General features: G+C 46.2%; 1 protein-coding gene across 5 annotated transcripts; it reads left to right on the top strand.

The window, feature by feature from the left end:
- Nucleotides 1-316: 316 nt before the first annotated feature.
- LOC135544160 (CXXC-type zinc finger protein 5-like) lies at nucleotides 317-24,002 on the top strand. 5 transcript variants are annotated; one of them, XM_064971580.1, is made up of 4 exons: nucleotides 317-403; nucleotides 526-583; nucleotides 10,368-11,371; nucleotides 22,882-24,002. In XM_064971580.1, exons 3-4 carry the CDS (start codon nucleotides 10,565-10,567, stop codon nucleotides 22,921-22,923), a joined length of 849 nt encoding a protein of 282 aa, XP_064827652.1. In that variant the 5' UTR covers nucleotides 317-403; nucleotides 526-583; nucleotides 10,368-10,564; the 3' UTR covers nucleotides 22,924-24,002. The 5 variants fall into 5 exon arrangements, with proteins under 5 accessions (XP_064827652.1, XP_064827648.1, XP_064827649.1 ...); XM_064971576.1 differs by having other exon boundaries at nucleotides 22,879-24,002; XM_064971577.1 differs by having other exon boundaries at nucleotides 526-587; nucleotides 22,879-24,002.
- The last annotated feature ends 742 nt before the right edge of the window (nucleotides 24,003-24,744 follow it).

Genomic DNA, 24,744 nt, shown 5'->3' with positions numbered 1-24,744 from the left:
TAGTCTTAAAGTGGTATGACGAAATAGCAACTTGCGCTCATACAGAGAGAAAATCATATTGTGCATATGCACTGATTACACAACAACTAGTAAGATGCATCTCAGAGGCATAATCATGTAACGCTTTAATAACAAACATGTTCTTCATCACGCGACCCTTGAATATTCAAAGTCGAGAACCTAAAAGCGTCGAGGAGGGCAATACATCTCTGTATTTTAAAAGGTTTTGGCGATATATTATTAGCCTATCTGTCTCTACGCTGAAAAATCCATTTCGGTTTTTCCGCGAAGCTCCAAAAATCTATGAAATGTGTTTGCATGTTCTTCTCCGCGAGCGGGGATGTAGAGGTGGGATTGCGAGAATCGAAAGGTTGGAGAGCCCACACGCTCAGCTTCCGAGAAAGTACGTTTTACAATAATGTATTATTCAATTTCTCTCTTGTTCTATACAGGCGAGGACTATATTAATTCAGTTTAGTGTAAGGTTGTCTTTCTTTCTTTTTTTGACATCAATCTCTACGGTAGGCTTGGAGACGGACCGCTTGGACAGTGGGAGCCCTCCCCTCCTCTTCGTTCTGGTTTGGTAGGTGCGAATAAAAAGGGCCCGTGTTTGCAAATATGCAGATAGGCTACATAAGAGGGAGGGAGGGGGGATCATACTTTGTCGGAGTCTGCTGAAAGTTGGGATGTCATCTTCCTAACGATCAAGTTAACTAGGGGAATGGGAGAATGGTTCTTCTATCTATACCCTCAAACGTGCTGGTGCAGACCATACGCTGACACCGCAGAGACCGTGGTTTCAGATCATTGAGTCTAGACAAAAGGTATTTTTGTGCTTTAATATTAGATACAATTAGGATTCTCGGCTCTCAGACGCATGTGAAATGATGCACACACTGTTATTGGGTTAGAATGGCCATAATGGTCATTTTGCTCTGCCATTCTCATTTGCTAATTTTCCTCGGATAATGTTGTCAATGCAGAAAATGTTTGTAGATATTGTGGAGAGCGGTTCTTTCATTCAAAGATTTTAAGGGGTGAAAATTGAAACTGAATCATCTGTTAATGACGTGCGCTCCAAGAAACTTGACGCTCTCCGTAAATATTTGCCATTTAAATTATGGCACTTTGCATTGGATCTTGATTATGTTTATGAATGTTATGCTTTTAATAACAGGTGGCGATGAGGCATGTCTTTACGTGGAGATAAATCGAAACTGAACTTTGTTTTCTGCAGTGTTCTCTTTAATCATCAACAAATGTTTTTGTGAAAATGCATAATGGATGAAAAAAGAGCAATATTGTTTAATTTGTTAATTTGTTGATTTAGTTCGTGCATAGCCAATACTTATCATAAGAACAGTATGCCAGTTGTTCTCAGAGTGATTTTATTGTAGAGGAACATGTTTGTTCTTCATTGTTCCGCATGCGACGACCAGCCAGTCTCCTGCGCGCGATGTCCCCGTGACATAGCAGTTGCAAGCCGGGATTTATCGCGACCCCCTGGTACTGCCTCAATCCGCCACCGGCAGTGGCGCTCGTATGGGCTTCATGTTCTTGCAAATTAGTCACGATTTAACACACAGTGGCATGCATACAATTTGGACAATTTTAACTCGGGAATGGAAAAGAAACAGAAAGGCGCAGCAGGTTGTGGGATATTTAATTCTGGTCCTTATAAACTTCAATGGGTCTCGTGCACAAATGTGACTGACTGTGTGTGTGTGTGTGTCTGTGAGTGAGTGAGTGTGACGTGAGTGCGTGACTGCTCGTGTGTGAGTCAGAGCAGGGAGGGGGTGGTTGAGAGAGGGGGCTAGGAAGATATGTGTGAGTGTCTGCGTGACCGCGGTCTGGAGGGAAGTGTTGCATTTGGCTCTGCATTACCTGAACTAATAAGTAGCCTATAGCCGAGCTATCTGGCAACGTCCCATAAAATATTACACTTTTTGGCTTGTTGTCAGATGTTTTGGTTTCACGATTGATGACAAACATGACTAGGCCTATTTATTTATGAATACATACATTATTTGAAAAGTGTCATATTGACAGTATTATCTAGCCTACTTTTTAAACTTGCATATATTTACAGTCAGGCTATTTTGTATAGGCCTAATTAATTATTTATGAATACAAAAAATATTTTGAAGAATATTATGCTATGTTCTAAACATCTAAATTAGTCTTAGGCCTATATCATAACTTGAGTGTGACTTTTTAAAAACTTGAATAAGCCAAAGATGTTTGAGTTCTTTTAGTGAGTATGTCCATTTTGCTTATAGATTCCATACAGTAGCCCTTCTCGTTGGCCTTGGGGAGTCTATGGTCAGACTGTTCGGGATGGTTATTCAGCCAAGAGGGGCCAATTACCGCCGCGCTCTGAGCTCCAGGGAGGAAGCACGAGCCATGTCTCCAGCAGCTCCCACTGACGTAATCAATGTAGAGTAGACCTATATAAGGGGGGAGAGTGGGTGCTTCGGTGAAAGCATAGTGGGAAAGTGTTATGTTTGATAGTGGCAGTCCTATTTGTGATGCTACCAGGAGAAGTAGACTAGTTGGGTGATACAAAAGGAGCTGTGGTAGAAGTCATAACTGCAGAAAGTATAGATTGCCTTTACAGATCCTTAGGCTGCTACTGGCATGATGGTAATGACGTCATTGAGGAAGATGTAAACAACAACAATGTCTACACAAACAACACTGTATTTCTTTAATATGTAAGACATTGGCACATTTCTTTTTCTCATATAACAATGGGATACACATAACCTTTTCCCAGTAATATAACCAACCTGTTCCTCATTATGCAATCATTTTTTCCCTTCTAATCATCACCACCACCATCGTCATTATCATCATCATCTTAGCAGTAGCAGAATTTGGGATATTTCTATTCAGAGAGAATACACTGATTGGTTACAGAAACTGGGGGACTGTTGAGTGACAGATAACAGAGACTGTAAGTCTACAGGTTTGGAAGATATTTTAATAAAACATTTTTTTAACCTTTATTTAACTAGGCAAGTCAGTTAAGAACAAATTCTTATTTTACAATGACGGCTAAACCCTCCCCTAACCCGGACGATGTTTGGCCAATTGGGACTCCCGGTCCCTATGGGACTCCCGATCACGGCCGGTTGGGATACAGCCCAGGATCGAACCAGGGTCTGTAGTGATGCCTCTAACACTGAGATGCAATGCGTTAGACCACTGGCATTCAAATGCATAGGGAGCGTGTGAATGACATGGAGGAGGAACAGAGTGAGAGTGATATTAAGAGAGGGTGAAAACATGAAGGGAGAGACTGTGAATGACATGGAGGAGGGATGTAGGCTGTTATGGAGTCATTGACATTGGAAGAGGAATGGTAGACTGTGAAAGAGGGACTGAGAGGGTGGGAAAAGATAGACTATGAATGACATGTTCATGTTTGATGGAGATGGAGAGAGTGTGAGGGATATGGGTCAGACAGAGAGACACTCTGAGTTTGATGGATTGAGAATAGGACACCAGGAAGAAAGAGACACACAGACATACTGTATATGACAGTGTAGCAGGCGGGTGGCCCTGCAGCAGTGAGGAGATAGAGCAGAGCCCTGGTCAGACTCGAAGCAGGAGAGTGAGGAGCTGAGGGGCTGAGGGGCTGGCTCAGGGGTCCGTGGCGCCACGGACCCCTGAGCTGGTGAGAATGCGGGGGCTGTGCTCCTGCCTTTGAAGCTTTACCTCCCACTAATTCTGGCCTTCCAATTTCCACATGCTGCACCCCCCCCCCAATGCTCTCCCCCACCCCTTCCCTTTGTTTCCCTTATAAGGACTGGCCCGGCCATTTCTTCAGCTTTTCTCAGGGATGTGCCTGTTTGTGAGTGGGGACAGGTCAGTGGAGTAGTAGGATAGTGTCTCTTCATAGGAGGCTGGCCATTGGGATGTTTCAGTTTATTCAGTACACACTCTGAATAAAGCATTGGAGTCAAATTCATTTCAGTCCATTTTAATTTATGAATGGAAAAAATACTCACCCAATAAGTGTGTTATTTTTCAATTGGATTGTGGAAATTAAATGGGCTCATAGTGAATAACAGGATATTTCCCCAGAGGGACTGTCAAGTAACATTTTAAAGAGCCAACCAACACTACAGTAAGTGCTGATATCTAGTTGAATTGACAAACGTGATCAATTCTGTTTAGTCACATTTACATTTGAGTCATTTAGCAGATGCTCTTATCTAGAGCGTCTTACAGTAGTGAGTGCATACATTTTTCCTACTTTTCTTCTATACTGGCCCCAACAGGAAATGAACGCACAACAAGCTCCATCTACCATTTGAGATGCACAGAGTGAACAGTGAACTTCTGGCAACAAATCTTCAAGGAAGGAGACATGAATATACAGGGCTGTGAAAAATTATTTTCCCCCTTTCTAATTTTCTCTACTTTTGCATATTTGTTACCGACCGGCTCGATTCGGTCTTATGTAGCAACATTTGAAATTGCGTTTTTCACATTGGATAAAAATCTAAACGTAGAGCTAGAAAGTGGTATATCATACACTACAGTTGAGGAAGTTGGGAAAGTAAATCTGCTTTGAAAGTTGATAAACCTGTCACACCACTTTTGAAAAAATGTCCCTTGAATTCTTTGGTACACCTATTGGAGAGCTCCTTTTTGGCTACACCCATTCACCGTCGTTCACACCCTCTTCAGCCTTAGCCCCACCCATCTCTTTAAGTAATCACATGTGAGGCCATGTGTTAAACTGAGTGGGTACGGTAGGATACCAAACAACCAAAGATTTCAAGACTAAAGGCTGGTTCATTCTACGTCTATCGACATGTCGTATACAGTTGTTGCAGTGATATCTTGAACATTCTATTGTGGTCTGACATCAAAGTTGTCATTGTCGTTATTTAAAAGTATAGACACAAAAATGACAGGCTGCATGACATCAGCAGCATGGTGGTCCAAAATAGCATAACTGGTGTATTTTAACACCAACAAACCCATTCGTTTAAAAGTGAATTTATTATATGTCAATCTAGCAAGCTAGGCAACTAAAAGCAACTTCTCGAAACAATGTTTTGGTTAGTTTCTAGATGGTTAGCTAGCTAGCTAACGTTAAGTTAGCTGGCTAGCCAGTTCAAATAATGACCATATCATATAGCTGACATCGTCTTCACTTTAGCTAATTTGTTTTCATTATTACAGGAAAATAAACTCACAAGAAGATCATTATATACATGTTAATGGTAAGCTAATTACAGAAAGTAGGTTACGGTTGTGAGTGTGATGAAATAAAAGCAGGGCATTCTACCGGAGAATTTTGTAACTTGGACACTGTCTCATTGGTCTAACGTTATATTGTAATTTGACTTTGGTGCAGGTCATGTTGTCCTTCAAATTACCGTCTCTGTCTCACACTATATCAAATAAAATCTAGTTTTTTTTGTCACGTGCACAGGATACAGTAGGTCTTTTGTTTAGACATGTAGCTAGAAAGCTAGCTAAACAATGAACCATAATCACAACTCATAACGTTACTACCCTTCATGAATATACAGGTAGCTAAAGCTAACCAACTAGGTTCATTGTTAGTTAGCTAGCTAACATTAGGCTATAACTAGCAATACAAATGGATCTGAGATACGAATAATATTTCTACACAGATCATACACGTAACGTTAGCTAGCGAGCCAGCCAGCCAGTTAACATTAGCTAGCTAGCTAACAGTACACATTAAGTTACAATAAAAATCACTTTCTGAATAAATCAGAAACGTATAATATCTGAAAATGTCGCTCGCTAACTTGTTTTTCAACCATTCCACAAATTTCTTGTTAACAAACTATAGTTTTGGCAAGTTGGTTAGGACGTCTACTTTGTGTATGAAACAAGTCATTTTTCCAACAATTGTTTACAGACAAATTATTTCACTTGTATCACAAATCCAGTGGGTCAGAAGTTTACATACACTGAGTTGACTGTGCCTTTAAACAACTTGGAAAATTCCAGAAAATGATGTCATGGCTTTAGACGCTTCTGACAACTTGACAACATTTGAGTCTATTGGAGGTGTGCCTGTGTATGTATTTCAAGGCCTAGCTTCAAACTCAGTGCCTCTTTGCTTTACATCATGGGAAATCAAAATAAATCAGCCAAGACCTCAGAAAAAAGTTGTAGACCTCCACAAGTCTGGTTCATACTTGGGAGCAATTTCCAAATGCCTGAATGTACCACCTTCATCTGTACAAACCATAGTAAGCAAGTTTAAACACCATGGGAACACGCAGCCGTCATACCACTCAGGAAGGAGACGCGTTCTGTCTCCTAGAGATGATCGTACTGTGGTGTGAAAAGTGCAAATCAATCCCATAATAACAGCAAAGGACCTTGTGAAGATGCTGGAGGAAACAGGTACAAAAGTATCTATATCCACAGTTAAACGAGTCCTATATCGACATAATCTGAAAGGTCGCTCAGCAAGGAAGAAGCCACTGCTCCAAAACCGCCATAAAAAACAGACTATGGTTTGCAACTGCACATGGGGACAAAGATTGTACTTTTTAAAGAAATATCCTCTGGTCTGATGAAACAAATAAAACTGTTAGACCATAATGGCCATTGTTATGTTTGGAGGAAAAAGGGGGAGGCTTGCAAGCCGAAGAACACCTTCCCAACCGTGAAGCAAGGGGGTGACAGCATCATGCTGTGGGGGTGCTTTGCTGCAGGAGGGACTGGTGCACTTCAGAAAATAGATGGCATCATGAAGCAGGAATATTATGTGGATATATTGAAGCAACATCTCAAGACATATGTCAGGAAGTTTAAGCTTGGTTGAAATTGGGTATTCCAAATGGACAATGACCCCAAGCATACTTCCAAAGTTGTGGCAAAATGGCTTAAGGACAACAAAGTCAAGGTACTGGAGTGGCCATCACAAAGCCCTGGCCTCAATCCTATAGAAAATGTGTGGGCAGAACTCAAAAAACGAGTGCGAGCAGTTACACCAGCTCTGTCAGGAGGAATGGTCCAAAATTCACCCAACTTATAGTGGGAAGCTTGTGGAAGGCTACCCAAAATGTTTGACCCAAGTTAAACAATTTAAAGCAGTGGTGGGCTGTCAGGGCCAGCAAGGCCTTCTCTGCTGGCCTAAACATCATCAGAATATAATTAAAAAATATATATATTTTCCCACAAATATGTATTAAATTATTCCCCAGAGTAAGAGTTACACTCTTCATTTTATAGCGTTCCTCTTGGTTGCACTGATTCCAGCCCCAGGTTGAGATTTGGAGGACTGGTCTTTATGTTAGATATTTTATCCAATCATATTCAGCCATCATGTGTTGTTAGGGGTCTAAAATCTGCCCTCAGGCCTTCAGAATCAACAGTGCGGGCGCTTGTAGCTTAAAGTGAATGGAAATTAAAATTTAGTGTCAACCAATCAGCTTTAGAGTTGGCTATTGTACGCCTGCTGGCTGGCTCCAGTGTTACACAGGAGCCAGCTAGCAGGCGTAGTGCCTGCACGTCTTTTGATTGGATTACCAATTTTGAGAGGCAGGTCCTATATGGGCAGGTCTCAGAACTAGGAAACTGAAATTGATAAACAAATTAATTTGCGTACTACTAAGCTGTTTTTTCAACCCACAATGGCGGAAGGAGAAGATATCGATTTGGTCGAGGATATAATTATAACGCCATTCTCAAGACAAACTTTTCAAGAAAAGTTAGACATTGTCAGGAGAGGTAGACGCCGATGCTACAAAGCCGACGCTACAAAGACAGGCTCCGAGAAGCACTGCAAACTGTACTGCTGGGAATGCCTATTATTTGCAAGTGATCGATTTGGTGTTTGGAGCCACACTGGCTTTGCAAACCTGAGTTGTCTAACCAAGGCAGCAACGAGACACCAATGTACGGCTGGGCACTTACAAACAATGGCGCTTTTGAAAACTTTTGGGGACACCCGAGTGGATCTACAGCTCAACAAACAAGCGTGCAGGGCAACGAACCTGCACAATGAAAAGGTATTGTACTCTTCCCCTGCAATTCTCTGAATAAATATGTCAATTTCAAGGTGACGCAACGCCTGGTTATACTGCGTTTCTGTTTAAATGTATAGTGTCTAGAGCCATGGCATCATAATGATGGTAATAAGAGGTGGATTAATTCGGGTGGGACTGTGTAGGACTTCACTGAAGGCCCAGGCCCCAGAACCACGGCACGCTACTGATTTGAAGGCAATGCTACCAAATACTAATTGAGTGTACATAAACTTCTGACCCACTGGGAATGTGATGAAATAAATAAAAGATGAAATAAATTATTCTCTCTACTATTATTCTGACATTTCACATTCTTAAAATAAAGTGGTGATCCTAACTGACATAAGACAGGGAATTTTTACTGATCAAATGTCAGGAATTGTGAAAAACTGAGTTTAAATGTAGTTGGCTAAGGTGTATGTAAACTTCCGACTTCAACTGTATATATATTTTTTATTATTTGAAAGCTCAGGTTCCCTTTATCTAATATTAAGTTTTGGTTGAAGATCTGATAACGTTCACTGAAAAAAATATATGCAAAAATGAGAGAAAATCAGAAAGGGGGCACACTTTTCACTAAGGAGATAAAATATCAACCAATCATACCTTCTATGACACTCTTCAACTGCTCTACATTCAAATGTGTGGATTCGGTTATTTTACCCACACCAGTTCCTGACAGGTGTATAAAATCAAGCACACAGCCATGCAATCTCCATAGACAAATATTGGCAGTAGAATGGCCCATACTGAAGAGCTCAGTGAGTTCCAAACTGCCTCTGGAAGCAACTTCAGCACAATAACTTTTCGTCGGGAACATCATGAAATGGATTTCGATTGCGGAGCAGCCGCACACGAGTTTAAGATTGCCATGCAAAATGCCAAGCTTTGGCTGGATTTGTCGGGATTGGTGTGGAAGAACTTGATTGGCCTGCACAGAGCCCTGACCTCCACCCCACCAAACGCCTTTGGGATGAATTGGAACGCCGACTGCGAGCGAGGCCTAATCGCCCAACATCAGTGCCCGATCTCACTTTTGATCTTGTGGAAACAAGTCACTGCAGAAATGTTCCAACATCTAGTGAAAAGCTTTCCTAGAAGAGTGGAGGCTGTTATAGCTCATGATTTTGGCATGAGATGTTCGACGAGCAGGTGTCCACATACTTTTGGCCATGTAGTGTATCTGAGCATATTTTCTTTTTGAGTACAACATTATTGATTATCATAGGCTATGCCATTACATGTGAATATAGCTAATCTGACATAAATGTAGGGCATCCACAAGGCCTAATGATGATTAGTTATATAAATACTACATTACAATCTTCTCTATATGTTTTGTGGTTGGAGGGTTGATGATGTCATCAAGAATGATAACCAACGTACTTACTGTGTTGTAAGTGGGCAACCTGTTTGTTAAAAAAAATATATATCTTTGTGTATAGCTGTTTGTGTTTTTTCTTCAAATATCTGATGCATACAAGATAATATATTATGCAAATTAGGTCAATGACTAATCAGTTAAATAAATGTTTAACATTTACTTTTATATTTGTGTGTATTGTTGTGAATTGTTAGATACTATTGCACTGTTGGAGCTAGCAACACAAGCATTTCAACTCCCCCCGCAATAACATCTGCTTAATATGATTTGATTTGCGTATATCCTTTAAAACCAAGAGGTGCGACCCTTACCAGCAGATTCACCACCAATAAGACTAAGACAATGTTTCTGTTATTAGGAGAAAGTGATGTCAAAATGGGAATTGTTCATGGTCTGAAGTCTTAATTCATGTGAAATGGATTTTAATTTTGTCAGTGTGTAGTGTGTGGGAATGATTGTTTCAAATCCCTTTGATGCAAAGTGTGACCATCCACAGGCCAGCGTCTCTTGGTTTTCTTCTGGGAAACACTATGGCTACATTCAACCTAGCCCTATAGGGTGGGATTTAGGTTGTACATCGGTCAAATTGGGAGTAGAATACACAGAAGTGCCTTTTCTCTCCTGTACCTGTCATTTAGTATTTTTATGTTTTGCTATGTTCTGAATATTCTTATTTGTCTTATTGTGTATTGTAGCTGGGGGGCTTGATGAACTTTAAGTTGTGTAAGTGGACTCATCTTTCCTGGCTATTAGTGGTTATGGGATGTTTGGGATACATACTATCTAACGGAGCTGCCTCATTGGCTTTTTGGCTGTCTAATAAACGGGTAACATAACTGAATGGCAGAGTAGCTGTCTTATGTAATGGAGTCTGTTGTTTACTAAGATGCTGTCTCGGTCCAACACTGAGCCTGTTATTGAAGGACCCTTCTCTCTCCCTGTGCCAGTTTGTAGGTTGACAGTGGAAGGATGTGGATGAGGGCTGAAGTTTAGACAGATCACAAGGGCTCTAAGGCCTGCCTGTGATTGGCTGTCCGATTCGTCCACAGCGGGGAGGCGCCACCTCACCTGGGCTCAGAACAGACTGTGAGAACTTCTCGGCTCCCCCTCCCGCCCGCCCCCCCAGCCCTGCACGTACTGGAACATGTCTAGCGGACGGTCGGAGGGAAGCCGAGACCGGACAGCCGAGGCCCTAGAGCGAAGCAGCTGCAGTGAAGATGTCCCTGTCATCGAGCGCAGGAACCGCAGTGGCATCATCAGTGAGCCTCTGAGTAAGAGCCTTAAGAGGTCCCGCACCCTCTCCCAGTACACAGCCGCCTGCCCCACCAACACTAATGGACACGCACACCACAATGGAGAGACCAAGAGCCACCCGGCCAAGCCCCAGCCGCCCCCACAGCCCCAGCCCACTGTCTCAGCGCTGGCGGCAGCCAAGCTGGACCGGACCCTGGAGCAGGTCCTGGAAGGACAGAACGGCCTGCTGCACTTTGCCCAGGCTGCGGTGCTGTTAAAGAGGGCTGGGATGGAGCACATGCTGCTGCCGGGGGGGATGGGGATGGGGATGGGGGGTAGCGATTCAATCTCAGGGGCAAACGACTTGGAGGGTGCGTCTGCTGCGGACTCCATTGGCGGTATTGCGGACTTCCCGTACGGTGTGGGAGGCGGCTTCCCGTTCAATCCCGGACTGTTTATCATGACACCGGCCGGCGTGTTCCTGGCCGACAGCGCTCTGCACATGGCTGGCCTGGCCGAGTACCCGGCGCAGAGCGAGCTGGCCTCCGCCATCAACTCCGGCAAAAAGAAGCGGAAACGCTGCGGCATGTGCCAGCCCTGCCGTCGGCGAATTAACTGCGAGACGTGCAGCAGCTGCCGGAACCGCAAAACGGGGCACCAGATCTGCAAGTTCCGCAAATGTGATGAACTGAAAAAGAAACCGTCTGCCACTCTGGAGGTAAGAGTTCAGTGAGGAGACAGAGCTGGAGATGTCATAAAGGGACACAGAGGGACACAGGGTCACAGAGGGCCACAGAGGGTCACAGAGAGTCACAGAGGTACACAGAGGGTCACAGAGGGACACATAAGTTCACAGAGGGATACAGAGGGTCACAGAGGGACAAAGAAGGACAGAAGGTCACAGAGAGACACAGAGGGATTCAGAGTGTCACAGAGGGACAAAGAAGGACAGAAGGTCACAGAGGGTCACAGAGTGTCACAGAGGGATACAGAGGGTCACAGAGGGATACAGAGGGGTCAGGCAGGATGGGGCATAGGGATGGAAAGAGTGTATGGAATGTACATTAACCAAACACATAACTAAACTTTATACGTGTATGTATGGAGTGAGGCACTGTTCTGATTTCTTTGCACAGTGTGGATATAGCTCCAAAGTGAAGGGTTCAGTAGAGGGGTGTGGAGGGGCTTTTTGGTAGGGCAGGGCTTTGAGTTGGGCAAGGGAATGACAGGTGGTGTGGTGGGGCTTTTTGGTAGGGCAGGGCTTTGAGCTGGGCAAGGGAATGACAGGTGGTGTGGAGGGGCTTTTTGGTAGGGCAGGGCTTTGAGCTGGGCAAGGGAATGACAGGTGGTGTGGAGGGGCTTTTTGGTAGGGCAGGGCTTTGAGCTGGGCAAGGGAATGACAGGTGGTGTGGAGGGGCTTTTTGGTAGGGCAGGGCTTTGAGCTGGGCAAGGGAATGACAGGTGGTGTGGAGGGGCTTTTTGGTAGGGCAGGGCTTTGAGCTGGGCAAGGGAATGACAGGTGGTGTGGAGGGGCTTTTGGTAGGGCAGGGCTTTGAGCTGGGCAAGGGAATGACAGGTGGTGTGGAGGGGCTTTTTGGTAGGGCAGGGCTTTGAGCTGGGCAAGGGAATGACAGGTGGTGTGGAGGGGCTTTTTGGTAGGGCAGGGCTTTGAGCTGGGCAAGGGAATGACAGGTGGTGGGGAGGGGGAGGAGTAGAATTGCACCGTGGGGTCTCTTTAGTCTGTCCTCCGCAGTGCAGCGCATGCCCTGAATGAACATCCCCCTGTCCATACCCATGATACACAGCTCTCATTTTACCCCCTCACAAAACAGATGGAAGGACTTTTTTAATTGGGGGTCATTGCGTGTTTAGCAGTTCACACAAATGTGTGTTTGTGTGATTGTGTGCATATGTTGCAAAATTAGTATTGCCTTGTGGGTATGAGTGAGTAGGAACGAGGAGATAGGAAGAGAGAGAGATGCGACAGAGAGAATGTCTGATGGGCTATTTAGGATTTTGAGAGTTTGTGTGTTTGTAGGTGTGTGTTTGACAGTGTGTGTTTGACAGAGTGTGGCAGTGCGTGATACTGTTTGTGTGTATATGTTTTTCATGGGTAGAATGTGTGTGGTAGAACATACACTACATGACCAATAGTATGTGGACACCTGTTCGTCATGAGCATTAATATACAGCTGGTCCCCCCTTTGCTGCTATAACAGCCTCCACTCCTCTGGGGAGGTTTCCACTAGATGTTGGAACATTGCTGCGGGGACTTTCTTCCATTCAGAGGGTAAGAGCATTATAGAGGTCGGCACTAATGTTGGGCAATTAGGCCTGACTCGCAGTTGGTGTTCCAATTCATCCCAAAGATGTTTGATGGGTTGAGGTGAGGGCTATGTGCAGGTCAATTAAGTTCTTCCACACTAATCTCAACAAACCATTTCTGTATGGACCTCACTTTGTGCACAGGGGCATTATCATGCTGAAACAGGAAAGGGCCTTCCCCAAATGCCACAAGGTTGGAAGCACAGAATTGTCTAGAATGTCATTGTATGCTGTAGCATTAAGATTTCCCTTCACTGGAACTAAGGGGCCCAGCCCGAACCATGAAAAACAGCCCCCGACCATTATTCCTCATCCACCAAACTTTACAGTTGGCACTTTGCATTGGGGCAGGTATTGTTCTCCTGGCATCTGCCAAACCCAGATTTATCCGTCGGACTGCCAGATGGTGAAGCGTGATTTATCACTCCAGAGAACACGTTTCCACTGCTCCAGAGTCCAATGGTGGCGAGCTTTACACCACTCCAACCGACGCTTGGTGTTGCGCATGGTGATCTTAGGCTTCTGTGCGGCTGCTTGGCCATGGAAACAGTTCTTGTGCTGACGTTGCTTCCAGAGGCAGTTTGGAACTCGTAGTGAGTAATGGAACTGAGGACAGATGATTTTTACACAATACGCTCTTCAGCATTCGGCGGCCCTGTTCTGTGAGCTTGTGTGGCCTACCACTTCACAGCTGAGCCGTTGTTGCTCCTAGACATTTCAACTTCACAATAACAACCCTTACAGTTGACCGGGGCAGCACGAGCAGGGCAGAAATTTGACGGACTTGCTTGTTGGAAAGGTGGCATCTGAGCTCTTCACTAAGGCCATTCTACTGCTAATGTTTGTCTATAGAGATTGCATGACTGTGTGCTCGATTTTATACACCGGGCAGCAACGGGTGTGGCTGAAATAGCCGAATCCACTAATTTGAAGGGGTGTCCACATACATTTGTATATATAGTGTAATTGTGTGTGCTTGTGGGTATTTGATGGCTGTGGCAGAATGTGTGTGTGTATGTGTGTGGCATGGTCCATCTGGCCATGGGGCTGTCATCTGCAGCACCAGGTGTCATTGTGGCACAGGCGCCCCCCTCTCTCCCTCTCTCTTTCTCCTGTGGCACGCCCGTTTGGCTAAATGGCCTCCAAACTTGTCTTCTGGGTCACCTCAGTAGCACAGGACTCTTTTCCTCTGTAAGGGGTGGTTTATTACATTCTGTTTTTAAACCACTTCATTTGACAATTAAAGCCAGTACTGTATAAAGATGTGATCAACACGCTATGACAAAATGACATAACATCCATGACAATATTTTGGTATATTGCCATGGCATGATAGATGTTATCAGGTGATTTATATGAGCCTCAATTGTCATGATGACTTTATGCAATAATGAATTACCGTTAATAAGATGAGTGATGCAATTGATCTCCATTAATTATACAAAGGACGCGACCGTCACATCAAAAATGGTCAGATTAATTTATTGTTGCTTTTTAAGATGTAAATACAAGGTTGATATGATTAGGCTCTGCCATCTTCTATCTTTCAGCATCCTGCTCTTCCTGTAAGGATGCAGACGTACATTATATCAGCTATGCTAGTAGACAATGCTGTCCAGATCATGACATGTGTGCTCTCTAACAATGTCCGCATGTTCACAAATTAATTATCACACATTTTAAATTCTTTCTTGTGATTTTGACTATTTTGGCCAAAATACAGTTTGTAGAATACATCCTGAATATCCCCTATGGCTGTATGTACTATGCAATGCTACAACACTCATGTTCATGAGACAGAAGGTGATCAGTTTGTGTAATCTGGTCATAAAGAGTTGCGCTCCAAGCAGACATGCAACAACAGATTAATCAAGGCTTGATCCACATGTTATCTGGTTGTGACTTTTGTAATCAAGACAGGATTCCAACTCATGGTTTCACTGTCAACATTCCTACTTTACTCTGAAAGGGTTCACTGATGTACTCAGATGCTTGTGAATGTGTGTTGGTAATAGGACGTATTGTATGTTATTGATTGACAGTGTGCTGCTGTTCACATGGTAGCAGTGACCAACAGTCGTTCACGGCATCAGATCAACAACAATGACTGCAGCCTTTACTATGAAGTTAATGTCTGCATTTGTTCCCAATAACCAAAAGAAAGAATCACACAAACTAATCTCAGTTTCTAATTGATTGATGTCACAGAGTTTTAGGATTGTACGCAGCTAATGAAATCAGATTGTTTGTTGTTGTTATGTTTGGTCACACACCAACATTATGGCCATAGCGCGGGACTTGATGTAATACTCATCTGTTTAGCATTTACGTTTTGGAATAGTTTATCTTCAAATGAACTGTTGACTTCTCCTTCAGATTGGGTAAATGTTATGCCTCATCTGCACTAGCAGACCAATGCTGTCTCGCACTGTTCTGTGTTAGGGTCAGCCTTGAGCAACAGGTCAAGAGGTCAGAGAAGAGTCTTGCAGAGTCAGTCAGTCAGAGTGATGTCATAACACCATGTCAAAGGTGAGAATAATGACAGAAGACATATTGTGTACAATAACACGTCTGATATATGCCCATGTATCCTACATTGATCTTACAGATTTGTGTGTTCACGTTTATAATTTATTGCTGCTTGTCTGAGAGGACTGCCATCCATACTGCCGATGGAGGGTGTTCTTTAAGGCTCTACAGAAAATAACATTGCTTGTACTATGAATCCATATTTCCCTATCAAGTATTACCACACTGTAAACAGAACAGATAGCATTATCTACATTACTCTGTTTTATATTCTGTTAACTGGGGCATTATGAAATGGTTAAACATATTGCCCAACCCCCCTCAGCCCTCTTGGTCACTGAGGTTAGGACATGTTCAGGGGCACCTGGGCAGCACCTGGGACAAAATGGAGGATCATGGTCATCCGATCCGGCTCGTAAGCAGCATACCACAGTCTGTCATCTGCTGTTAGCTTGAGCTGGGGTCTAGAAACAGCCCCAGAGAGTCACATCTCACGTGGACACAGTCCACTGTCTAACAGGGATGCTAGTGGATGGAGATCACTTAGCCATAGTGCTTATAGTGTGTGAGTGTGTGTTGTGTTGTAAAGATGTGTCATGTGATTCAATAAGTATTTTGATGCTTGGTTTATTTGAACCTTTTCAGACGCCCGAAATCAGGGGAAAAACTTGTTGTTTTTAATCAATGCTTCTGATAACATATTTATGATTCCTTTATGACACATTTGTAATTGTTAGTCTGTTTATTGTTAGTGTATATTGTTAGTGTATATTGTTAGTGTACATTATTTGAAGTTGATGCGGTCCGATGTGGTGTGTGTATGTGAGAATAGAAAGAGAGGCCGGCGGCTCTGTGCGTTGATGATGGTTTCCATGGAAACCTCCTGGCAGCCTAAAGATGGCCGTAAAAATAGAGTAAGGGGAGGTGGTGTGTCGAGGCCTTAGCGTGCCGGGGCCTTAGACTGCTGAGGCCTTAGCGTGCCGATGCGTTAGAGTGCCGAGGCCTTAGCGTGCCGAGGCGGTAGAGTGCCGAGGCGTTAGTGTGCCGAATCCTTAGCGTGCCGAGGCGTTAGCGTGCCGAATCCTTAGCGTGCCGAGGCGTTAGTGTGCCGAATCCTTAACGTGCCGAGGCGTTAGAGTGCCGAGGCCTTAGCGTCCCGAGGCGTTAGAGTGCCAAGGCCTTAGCGTGCCGAGGCCTTTGCGTGCCGAGGCCTTTGGTGCCGAGGCGTTAGAGTGCCGAGGCGTTAGTGTGCCGAATCCTTAGCGAGCTGAGGCGTTAGCGTGCCGAGGCCTTAGCGTCCCGAGGCGTTAGAGTGCCGAGGCCTTAGCGTTCCGAGGTGTTAGAGTGTCGAGGCCTTAGCGTTCCGAGGTGTTAGCGTGCCGAGGCCTTAGCGTCCCGAGGTGTTAGCGTGCCGAGGCCTTAGCGTCCCGAGGCGTTAGAGTGCCGAGGCCTTAGCGTTCCGAGGTGTTAGAGTGTCGAGGCCTTAGCGTTCCGAGGTGTTAGCGTGCCGAGGCCTTAGCGTCCTGAGGTGTTAGCGTGCCGAGGCGCTAGTGTGCCGAATCCTTAGCGTGCCGAGGCGTTAGCGTGCCGAGGCCTTAGCGTCCCGAGGCGTTAGAGTGCCGAGGCCTTAGCGTTCCGAGGTGTTAGAGTGTCGAGGCGTTAGCGTTCCGAGGTGTTAGCGTGCCGAGGCCTTAGCGTCCCGAGGTGTTAGCGTGCCGAGGCCTTAGCGTCCCGAGGTGTTAGCGTGCCGAGGCCTTAGCGTTCCGAGGTGTTAGCGTGCCGAGGCCTTAGCGTCCCGAGGTGTTAGCGTGCCGAGGCCTTAGCGTCCCGAGGCGTTAGAGTGTCGAGGCCTTAGCGTGCCGATGCGTTAGAGTGCCGAGGCATTAGAGTGCCGAGGCGTTAGAGTGCCGAGGCCTTAGCGTGCCGAGGCCTTAGGGTGCCGAGGCCTTAGCGTGCCGAGGCCTTAGCGTGCTGAGGCGTTAGAGTGCCGAGGTGTTAGAGTGCCGAGGCCTTAGCGTGCCAAGGCGTTAGAGTGCCGAGGCCTTAGCGTTCCAAGGCGTTAGAGTGCCGAGGCGTTAGTGTGCCGAATCCTTAGCGTGCCGAGGAGTTAGCGTGCCGAATCCTTAGCGTGCCGAGGCGTTAGTGTGCCAAATCCTTAGCGTGCCGAGGCGTTAGTGTGCCGAGGCGTTAGAGTGCCGAGGCGTTAAGAGTGCCGAGGCCTTAGCGTGCCGAGGCCTTATGGTGCCGAGGCCTTAGCGTGCCGAGGTGTTAGAGTGCCGAGGCCTTAGCGTGCCGAGGCGTTAGAGTGCCAAGGTGTTAGAGTGCCGAGGCCTTAGCGTGCCAAGGCGTTAGAGTGCCGAGGCCTTAGCGTTCCAAGGCGTTAGAGTGCCGAGGCGTTAGTGTGCCGAATCCTTAGCGTGCCGAGGCGTTAGTGTGCCAAATCCTTAGCGTGCCGAGGCGTTAGAGTGCCGAGGCCTTTGCTTGCCGAGGCGTTAGAGTGCCGAGGCGTTAGTGTGCCGAATCCTTAGCGTGCTGAGGCGTTAGCGTGCCGAGGCCTTAGCGTCCCGAGGCCTTAGGGTGCCGAGGCCTTAGCGTGCCAAGGTGTTAGAGTGCCGAGGCCTTAGCGTGCCGAGGCCTTAGCGTGCCGAAGCCTTAGCGTGCCGAGGCCTTAGCGTGCCGAGGCGTTAGAGTGCCGAGGTGTTAGAGTGCCGAGGCCTTAGCGTGCCAAGGCGTTAGAGTGCCGAGGCCTTAACGTTCCAAGGCGTTACAGTGCCGAGGCCTTAGCATGCCAAGGCGTTATAGTGCCGAGGCCTTAGCGTGCCGAGGCGTTAGAGTGCTGAGGCGTTAGCGTGCCGAGGCCTTAGCGTGCCGAGGCGTTAGAGTGCTGAGGCCTTAGCGTGCCGAGGTTTTAGACTGACGAGGCGTTAGAGTGCCGAGGCCTTAGCGTGCCGAGGCGTTAGACTGACGAGGCGTTAGAGTGCCGAGGCGTTAGTGTGCCGAATCCTTAGCGTGCTGAGGCGTTAGAGTGCCGAGGCCTTAGTGTGCCGAGGCCTGAGCGTGATGGGGTCTTAGCGTGTCGAGACCTTAGCGTGACGGGGTCTTAGCCTGCCGAGACATTAGTGTGCCGAGGCCTTAGCGTGCCGAGGCGTAAGACTGACGAGGTGTTAGAGTGCAGAGGTGTTGAAGTGTCCAGCAATAGCCTGTCGAGACCTTAGTGTGACGGGGTCTTAGCCTGCCGAGACATTAGCCTGCCAAGGCCTTAGTGTGCCGAGGCCTGAGCGTGACGGGGTCTTAGCGTGTCGAGACTTTAGCGTGACGGGGTCTTAGCGTGCCGAGACCTTAGCGTGACGGGGTCTTAGCGCGCCGAGACCTTAGCGTGACGGGGTCTTAGCGTGCCGAGTCCTTAGTGTGCCGAGGCCTTAGCGTGACGGGGTCTTAGTGTGTCTAGACCTTAGCGTGACGGGGTCTTAGCGTGCCGAGACCTTAGCGTGACGGGACTTAGCCTGCCGTGGCCTTAGTGTGCCGAGTCCTTAGTGTGCCGAGACCCTAGTGTGCCGAGGCCTTAGCGTGCCGAGGCCTTAGTGTGCCGAGGCCTTAGTGTGCCGAGACCTTAGCGTGACGGGTCTTAGCCTGCCGAGAGTGTGCTGAGGCCTTAGTGTGACGGGGCCTTAGCGTGCCGAGGCCTTAGTGTGCTGAGGCATTAGCGTGACGAGGCCTTAGCGTGCCGAGGCCTTAGTGTGCTGAGGCCTTAGCGTGCCGAGGCCTTAGTGTGCCGAGGCCTTAGTGTGCCGAGGCATTAGTGTGACGGGGCCTTAGCGTGCCGAGGCCTTAGTGTGCTGAGGCATTAGCGTGACGGGGCCTTAGCGTGCCGAGGCCTTAGTGTGCCGAGACCTTAGCGTGCTGAGGCCTTAGCGTGCCGAGTCCTTAGTGTGCTGAGGCATTAGTGTGACGGGGCCTTAGCTTGCCGAGGCCTTAGTGTGCCGAGACCTTAGCGTGCCGAGGCCTTAGTGTGCCGAGACCTTAGCGTGCTGAGGCCTTAGCGTGCTGAGGCCTTAGCGTGCCGAGGCCTTAGTGTGCTGAGGCATTAGTGTGACGGGGCCTTAGCGTGCCGAGGCCTTAATGTGCTGAGGCATTAGCGTGACGGGGCCTTAGCGTGCCGAGACCTTAGCGTGCTGAGGCCTTAGTGTGACGGGGCCTTAGCGTGCCGAGGCCTTAGCGTGCCGAGACCTTAGCGTGCTGAGACCTTAGCGTGCCGAGGCCTTAGTGTGCCGAGACCTTAGCGTGCTGAGACCTTAGCGTGCCGAGGCCTTAGTGTGCTGAGGCATTAGCGTGACGGGTCCTTAGCGTGCCGAGACCTTAGCGTGCTGAGGCCTTAGTGTGACGGGGCCTTAGCGTGCCGAGGCCTTAGTGTGCCGAGACCTTAGCGTGCTGAGACCTTAGCCTGCCGAGGCCTTAGTGTGCCGAGGCCTTAGCGTAACGGGGGCCTTAGCGTGCCGAGGCCTTAGTGTGCCGAGACCTTAGCGTGCCGAGGCCTTAGCGTGCCGAGGCTTTAGCGTGCCGAGGCCTTAGCGTGCCGAGGCCTTAGCGTGCTGAGGCATTAGCGTGACGGGGCCTTAGCGTGCCGAGGCCTTAGTGTGCTGAGGCATTAGCGTGTCTAGGCCTTTGCCACTTCACACCTCGCTGGCTGGAGATGTCTGGATTTATTTTTGGAACGCTACGTTTGAAGGGAAATAAATAAAGCCCATGAGATATACTTCCTTCTGCTGCATGTCTGAGTTTTCACCACTAGTCTCAGTCTCACGGTTGGTGTTTGCTCTGGGTGAGAGAGAGAAGTATAGGTTTTATGTCAACATGAGTTTATATTTGTTTGATTATGTGTTTATTTTAATGCTAGTGTGTTTCTGTACTCTGGTCTGCTGATTGGATTTCTTTGTGGGCCTTTGTTTGGTTTTGTGGATATGTGTTAGTTTATTTGTTAAAACCTGTTCTGTCCGTCCGTCCGTCCGTCCATCCGTCTGTCTGTGTTGAGGCATCATGGTCAGAGGACAGATTCAGCCGACCCCCTACAGGTATTACTACAGGTATTGTGTGGTGACATGACATGGCCAGTTTGAGGCATGCAGACACTGAGCCAGAGAGCTTTCACTGAGTGTTGTTACCCCCTCACACAGACATGCAGACTGACAGAGACACACACAGGCATGCAGACTGACACAGACACACACAGGCATGCAGACAGACAAACACACACAGGCATGCAGACTGACACAGAGACATACTGATCAGTAGGCATGTTGCCAGGCAGACACAGAAACTAGTAGGAGTAGGACAGACAAGCACAGTCAGACAAACATACAGAAATACAGACACAGACATACAGACACAGACAGACAGCAGTGGAGTTATTAACTCTCTTAACCAACCTGAGATGGGAGGTGAGAGTTGACATCACAGTCACAGGTGAAAGGGTTCTTGTTACCAGTGGACCTGGGGCTGTCCAATGGGAAGTGATTGATGGGAGTATTTAGCCTAATGCTCTACTCTAAAGAGAATGTTCCCCTATGGGCTGGTCCTGGATCAGCTGTCCCTAATAGAGTCACACTATGTCAGAACAAATAAGATAGCAAATTAGATACTGGAGCCACATTTCAGAGTATGAAATGTTCTGCTAACCGTGCTAGAGCAAGGCTAGCAGGCCCCTGGGTTGGGGACAAATGCAGCATCCAATGAGGAACGTAACAGGAACATATTCATAGTAAAATCAATAAACGGAGATTGAGATGCTGGACATTGAAATGCACGCCTGGAAATGATTGTGACCTTGGGAGCCCCTTCCCCCTTAGCCAGACCTGACAAACAATCATGTTTATGCAGAATGGAGGTCACAGGTGTTGGCTCAGATTGTTTTTCCTTTAATAAGTCACTGGTGAGTTCACAATGAAAAAGGTATTGAGCTTAGCGTCTAGGTGCCTGAGTGTCATAGGTGAAAGGTCATTGGTGAGGTGCTTATGGCCCTTGCACCACTTTGACCTCCTTGTTTTTTTAGTGTTGTGTATATTCCAAAGTGAAAATGATATGACAGAAGAGAAAAGTTGATTATGTTAAATACTATTTTATTTCTATCCTTGTCCTCCCCTTCGCTCTTTCTGTCCTCCTCCTCTCTCTTTCTCTCCTCCCCTCTCTCTTTCTCTCCTCCCCTCTCTCTTTCTCACATCTCTCTTTCTCTCCTCCCCCTTTCTCTTTCTCTCTTCCTCCTCACCCTCTCTCTTTCTATACCCCGAGGAAGACAGCTTGAGTGGCGAAATGTAGGTTATAAAATGATTGTATCTGAGGTCCTAGAGTGTGCGACTCTCCTTTTCTTTTTTTCTCTCCTTGTCTAAATACTATTTTCCTTGTATTCTGTATTTTTTTGTGCTGTCTGTGATTTATTTTAAGTTACTACATTGACATCGACTGATAAAACACAAAGCTAGCTGTAGCATCAGCTTTGTGGTTTATCAAGGTGATAAGTATATTGTTCTTGTGCTATTTTATGTATTTCCGTGTATGTAGGTGTGTGTGTAAGTGTGTGTTAGGAAGTGAGTGTGTTTGTGTGGGTGTGTGAGTGTTTTTTCCAGGCAGTGCTAGCTAACGTGAGATTCTGTGCCGCAGTAGAGTTGTGCTTCTCAGAACGCCAGCCGTGCTGCAGCTCCGAGGGCTGAGCCGAGCTTGAGCCCCAGCGGTCCTCTATCTTATGACTGGCAGGCGACCACTCAACCCCTGCAGCTGCATTGCTTTGGTGCCTGCCCTGCCTAGTGCAATGCAATCAGAGCTAGAGATCCCACTCTGAGAGAAGAGTGAGGGAGGAACAGAGAGAGCAGTGTCACCAGTGAGAGCGCTGTGGTGTCATGGGAGATGGACGTGACTGCGTGGTGACTAAATAATAAATGTGCCATATCAGGTTTCGCATGGAGCCAGGGCCATGGCTATGGCTGTTGACGGCCAGAGCGAGGTGAGGGAGGAGGGGAGGGTACGAGATATGTCTGTGTGGGATGCAGTGATTTCCATGATAGAGCTTGCCTGGCCTGGCCTGGGGGGGGGGGGAAGACAGAGAGACAGGGAGCGAGGATGATGGTGTCTGTTAATGTGTTTGATGTGGAGATTTGATGAGCATGTTGTTGTCTGAATCTATTCAATAATTAGACTGGGGTAGAAGAATGTCCAGAGAGAGAGAGAGAGAGAGAGAGAGAGAGGAGAGAGAGAGAGAGGAGAAAGAGAGAAACTGCAATGTTGCAGGTTAGAATGGGTCTAGGGATGTGTTATCTTCTCCAAGCTGCGTCCACTAACCCTCTCCTTCTCTCTTCTCTCTCTTTGTCTCTTTTTCCCTCTAAGAAGGTGATGCTTCCTACAGGAGCAGCATTTCGGTGGTTCCAGTAAGACTCTGACCCTCCTCCACTCTAACCCCTACCTACACAAACCCAAAGCTCTGCGATCAAGTGCAATGCCAACTCTCGCTTCGATTGTATCGGGCATGGACACTGGCTGACAAGAAAACAAACAAACAACAAATAAAAAGATGTAAAAAAAATACGAAACAGGAATGATACAAAATAATCAACTGAGTAATGGATGCACCAATTATTCCTTGAACCAAAAATTAAATATAAAGAAAATAATCTATGGCAACTTTCATTCATTCCCTTTTCTATGTTCCCATTTTGGTACATTTTGTCCTGTTTCCAGCAGGACTTTTCTGTCGCTCAGACATGGAACTGTTCATTGCCTAACAGAAATGATGGACTGAGTGTGGACAATCAACACGTCTGTGTTTGGTGTTAATGTTGTTCACGTGTGGAAAGATACAGTACTTGTGTAGAGAATGTACATTTATGGCTATATTTTAAAACTAGTGGCTAATGGCAGGCACTATTGTAATTTAGCACCATTGTTCTTATCTAAACCCTTGTCTATTTTATGATTTATATTGTTGCAAGAATATAGTTTGAAATGGATCAATGGTTGTCTTTTAAAAGAAAAAGGAAATGTTTCAAAATTTAAAAATCCAGATTTCTGATTCAAATTAAAAATCAACTCTCACCCTTTGGGGCAGAAGTCTAGGGGACTCTTTAGCAGGATGATGCTAACCTCCAGAGAACTCACTGGAATCTCCCCAACCAACCAACCAACCAACCAACCAACCAACCGTGTTTTTCTGGCCTGTATTTCCAAGCGTTTTATTTAATGAAACTGGCAGCCTTACATTCCTGTGGCCCTAGCGACTGTGTCTGGCATGAGGAGGACAGAGGGCGACATCACTAGGAGGCACTTGATCTGAGTCTACCCATTTCAAAGCACTGAAACATGAATTTATCTTTTTTTTTTGTATTTTTTTTTCAAATTATGTTGCTGATAGCTACATCTTTTAAAAACAACAGCGATGTTTGTATTCATTTAGAAAATTGGACTGGATTTGTGAATAAAAACGAATGCATGTATTTGTGTAAACATTTACAGTCCTGATGTTTGTCTACTTGTCTTTGCATGTTTTTTTCCCCTAAAACAGCGGGTGAAGTATGAAAATGTCCAGTAAATCTTTCAAATTTGTTCCCTTTTCATATCATTGGATGCTATAATTAACAACAAATATTGGGCGAGAAGTACAAATCATTAAAGCAGAAGGAGGAAATGGTGTGTTTCATTCAGATGTTTCCTGTTGCTCTAGCAACCAATACAAACAACACTGGTAGTGACAGGGTAGGAACCAAAGTTTTGGTGAGTGTTTCCCAGGGGACCCTAATTAGTGTTCCTCATGCAAGAGTGTTGTACTTGAAGGTTCTATGTAGAGATAGTGTGGAGTTGTTGCAATGGGTAGGTTGATGTACAGGTAACTGCCAAAATAAAGTATACATCAACATAAAGTGTCTTAATTGGGCATTGGGCCAGAACAGCTTCAGTGCACCTTGGCATAGTAGAATCTACAAGTGTCTGGAACTGTGTTGGAGGGATGCAACACCATTCTTCCATGAGAAATTCCATAATTTGCTGTTTTGTTGATGGTGGTGGAAAACACTGTCTCAGGTGCTGCTCCAGAATCTCCCATAAGTGTTCAATTGGGTTGAGATCTGGTGACTGATACAATCATGCCCTGTGGATGGAGGCATTGTCATTCTCTGGGGCTATAGCCATGGTAGACAAAATAACGGCCAGGCCAGAATTTGTTTACAATACCCTAAGCATGATGGGATGTTAATTGCTTAA

This window comes from Oncorhynchus masou, chromosome 8 (assembly GCF_036934945.1).
Source record: "Oncorhynchus masou masou isolate Uvic2021 chromosome 8, UVic_Omas_1.1, whole genome shotgun sequence".
Taxonomy (NCBI): Eukaryota; Metazoa; Chordata; class Actinopteri; order Salmoniformes; family Salmonidae; genus Oncorhynchus; species Oncorhynchus masou.
This window is presented reverse-complemented; position numbering and strand designations above follow the sequence as displayed.

Excerpts from the sequence above, each read along its gene's own strand:
- LOC135544160 (XM_064971578.1), top strand. The coding sequence starts at position 10,565 with ATGTCTAGCGGACGGTCGGAGGGAAGCCGAGACCGGACAGCCGAGGCC. Across the intron at positions 11,372-22,878 it reads AACCGTCTGCCACTCTGGAG|AAGGTGATGCTTCCTACAGG; the intron begins GTAAGAGTTCAG and ends TTTCCCTCTAAG.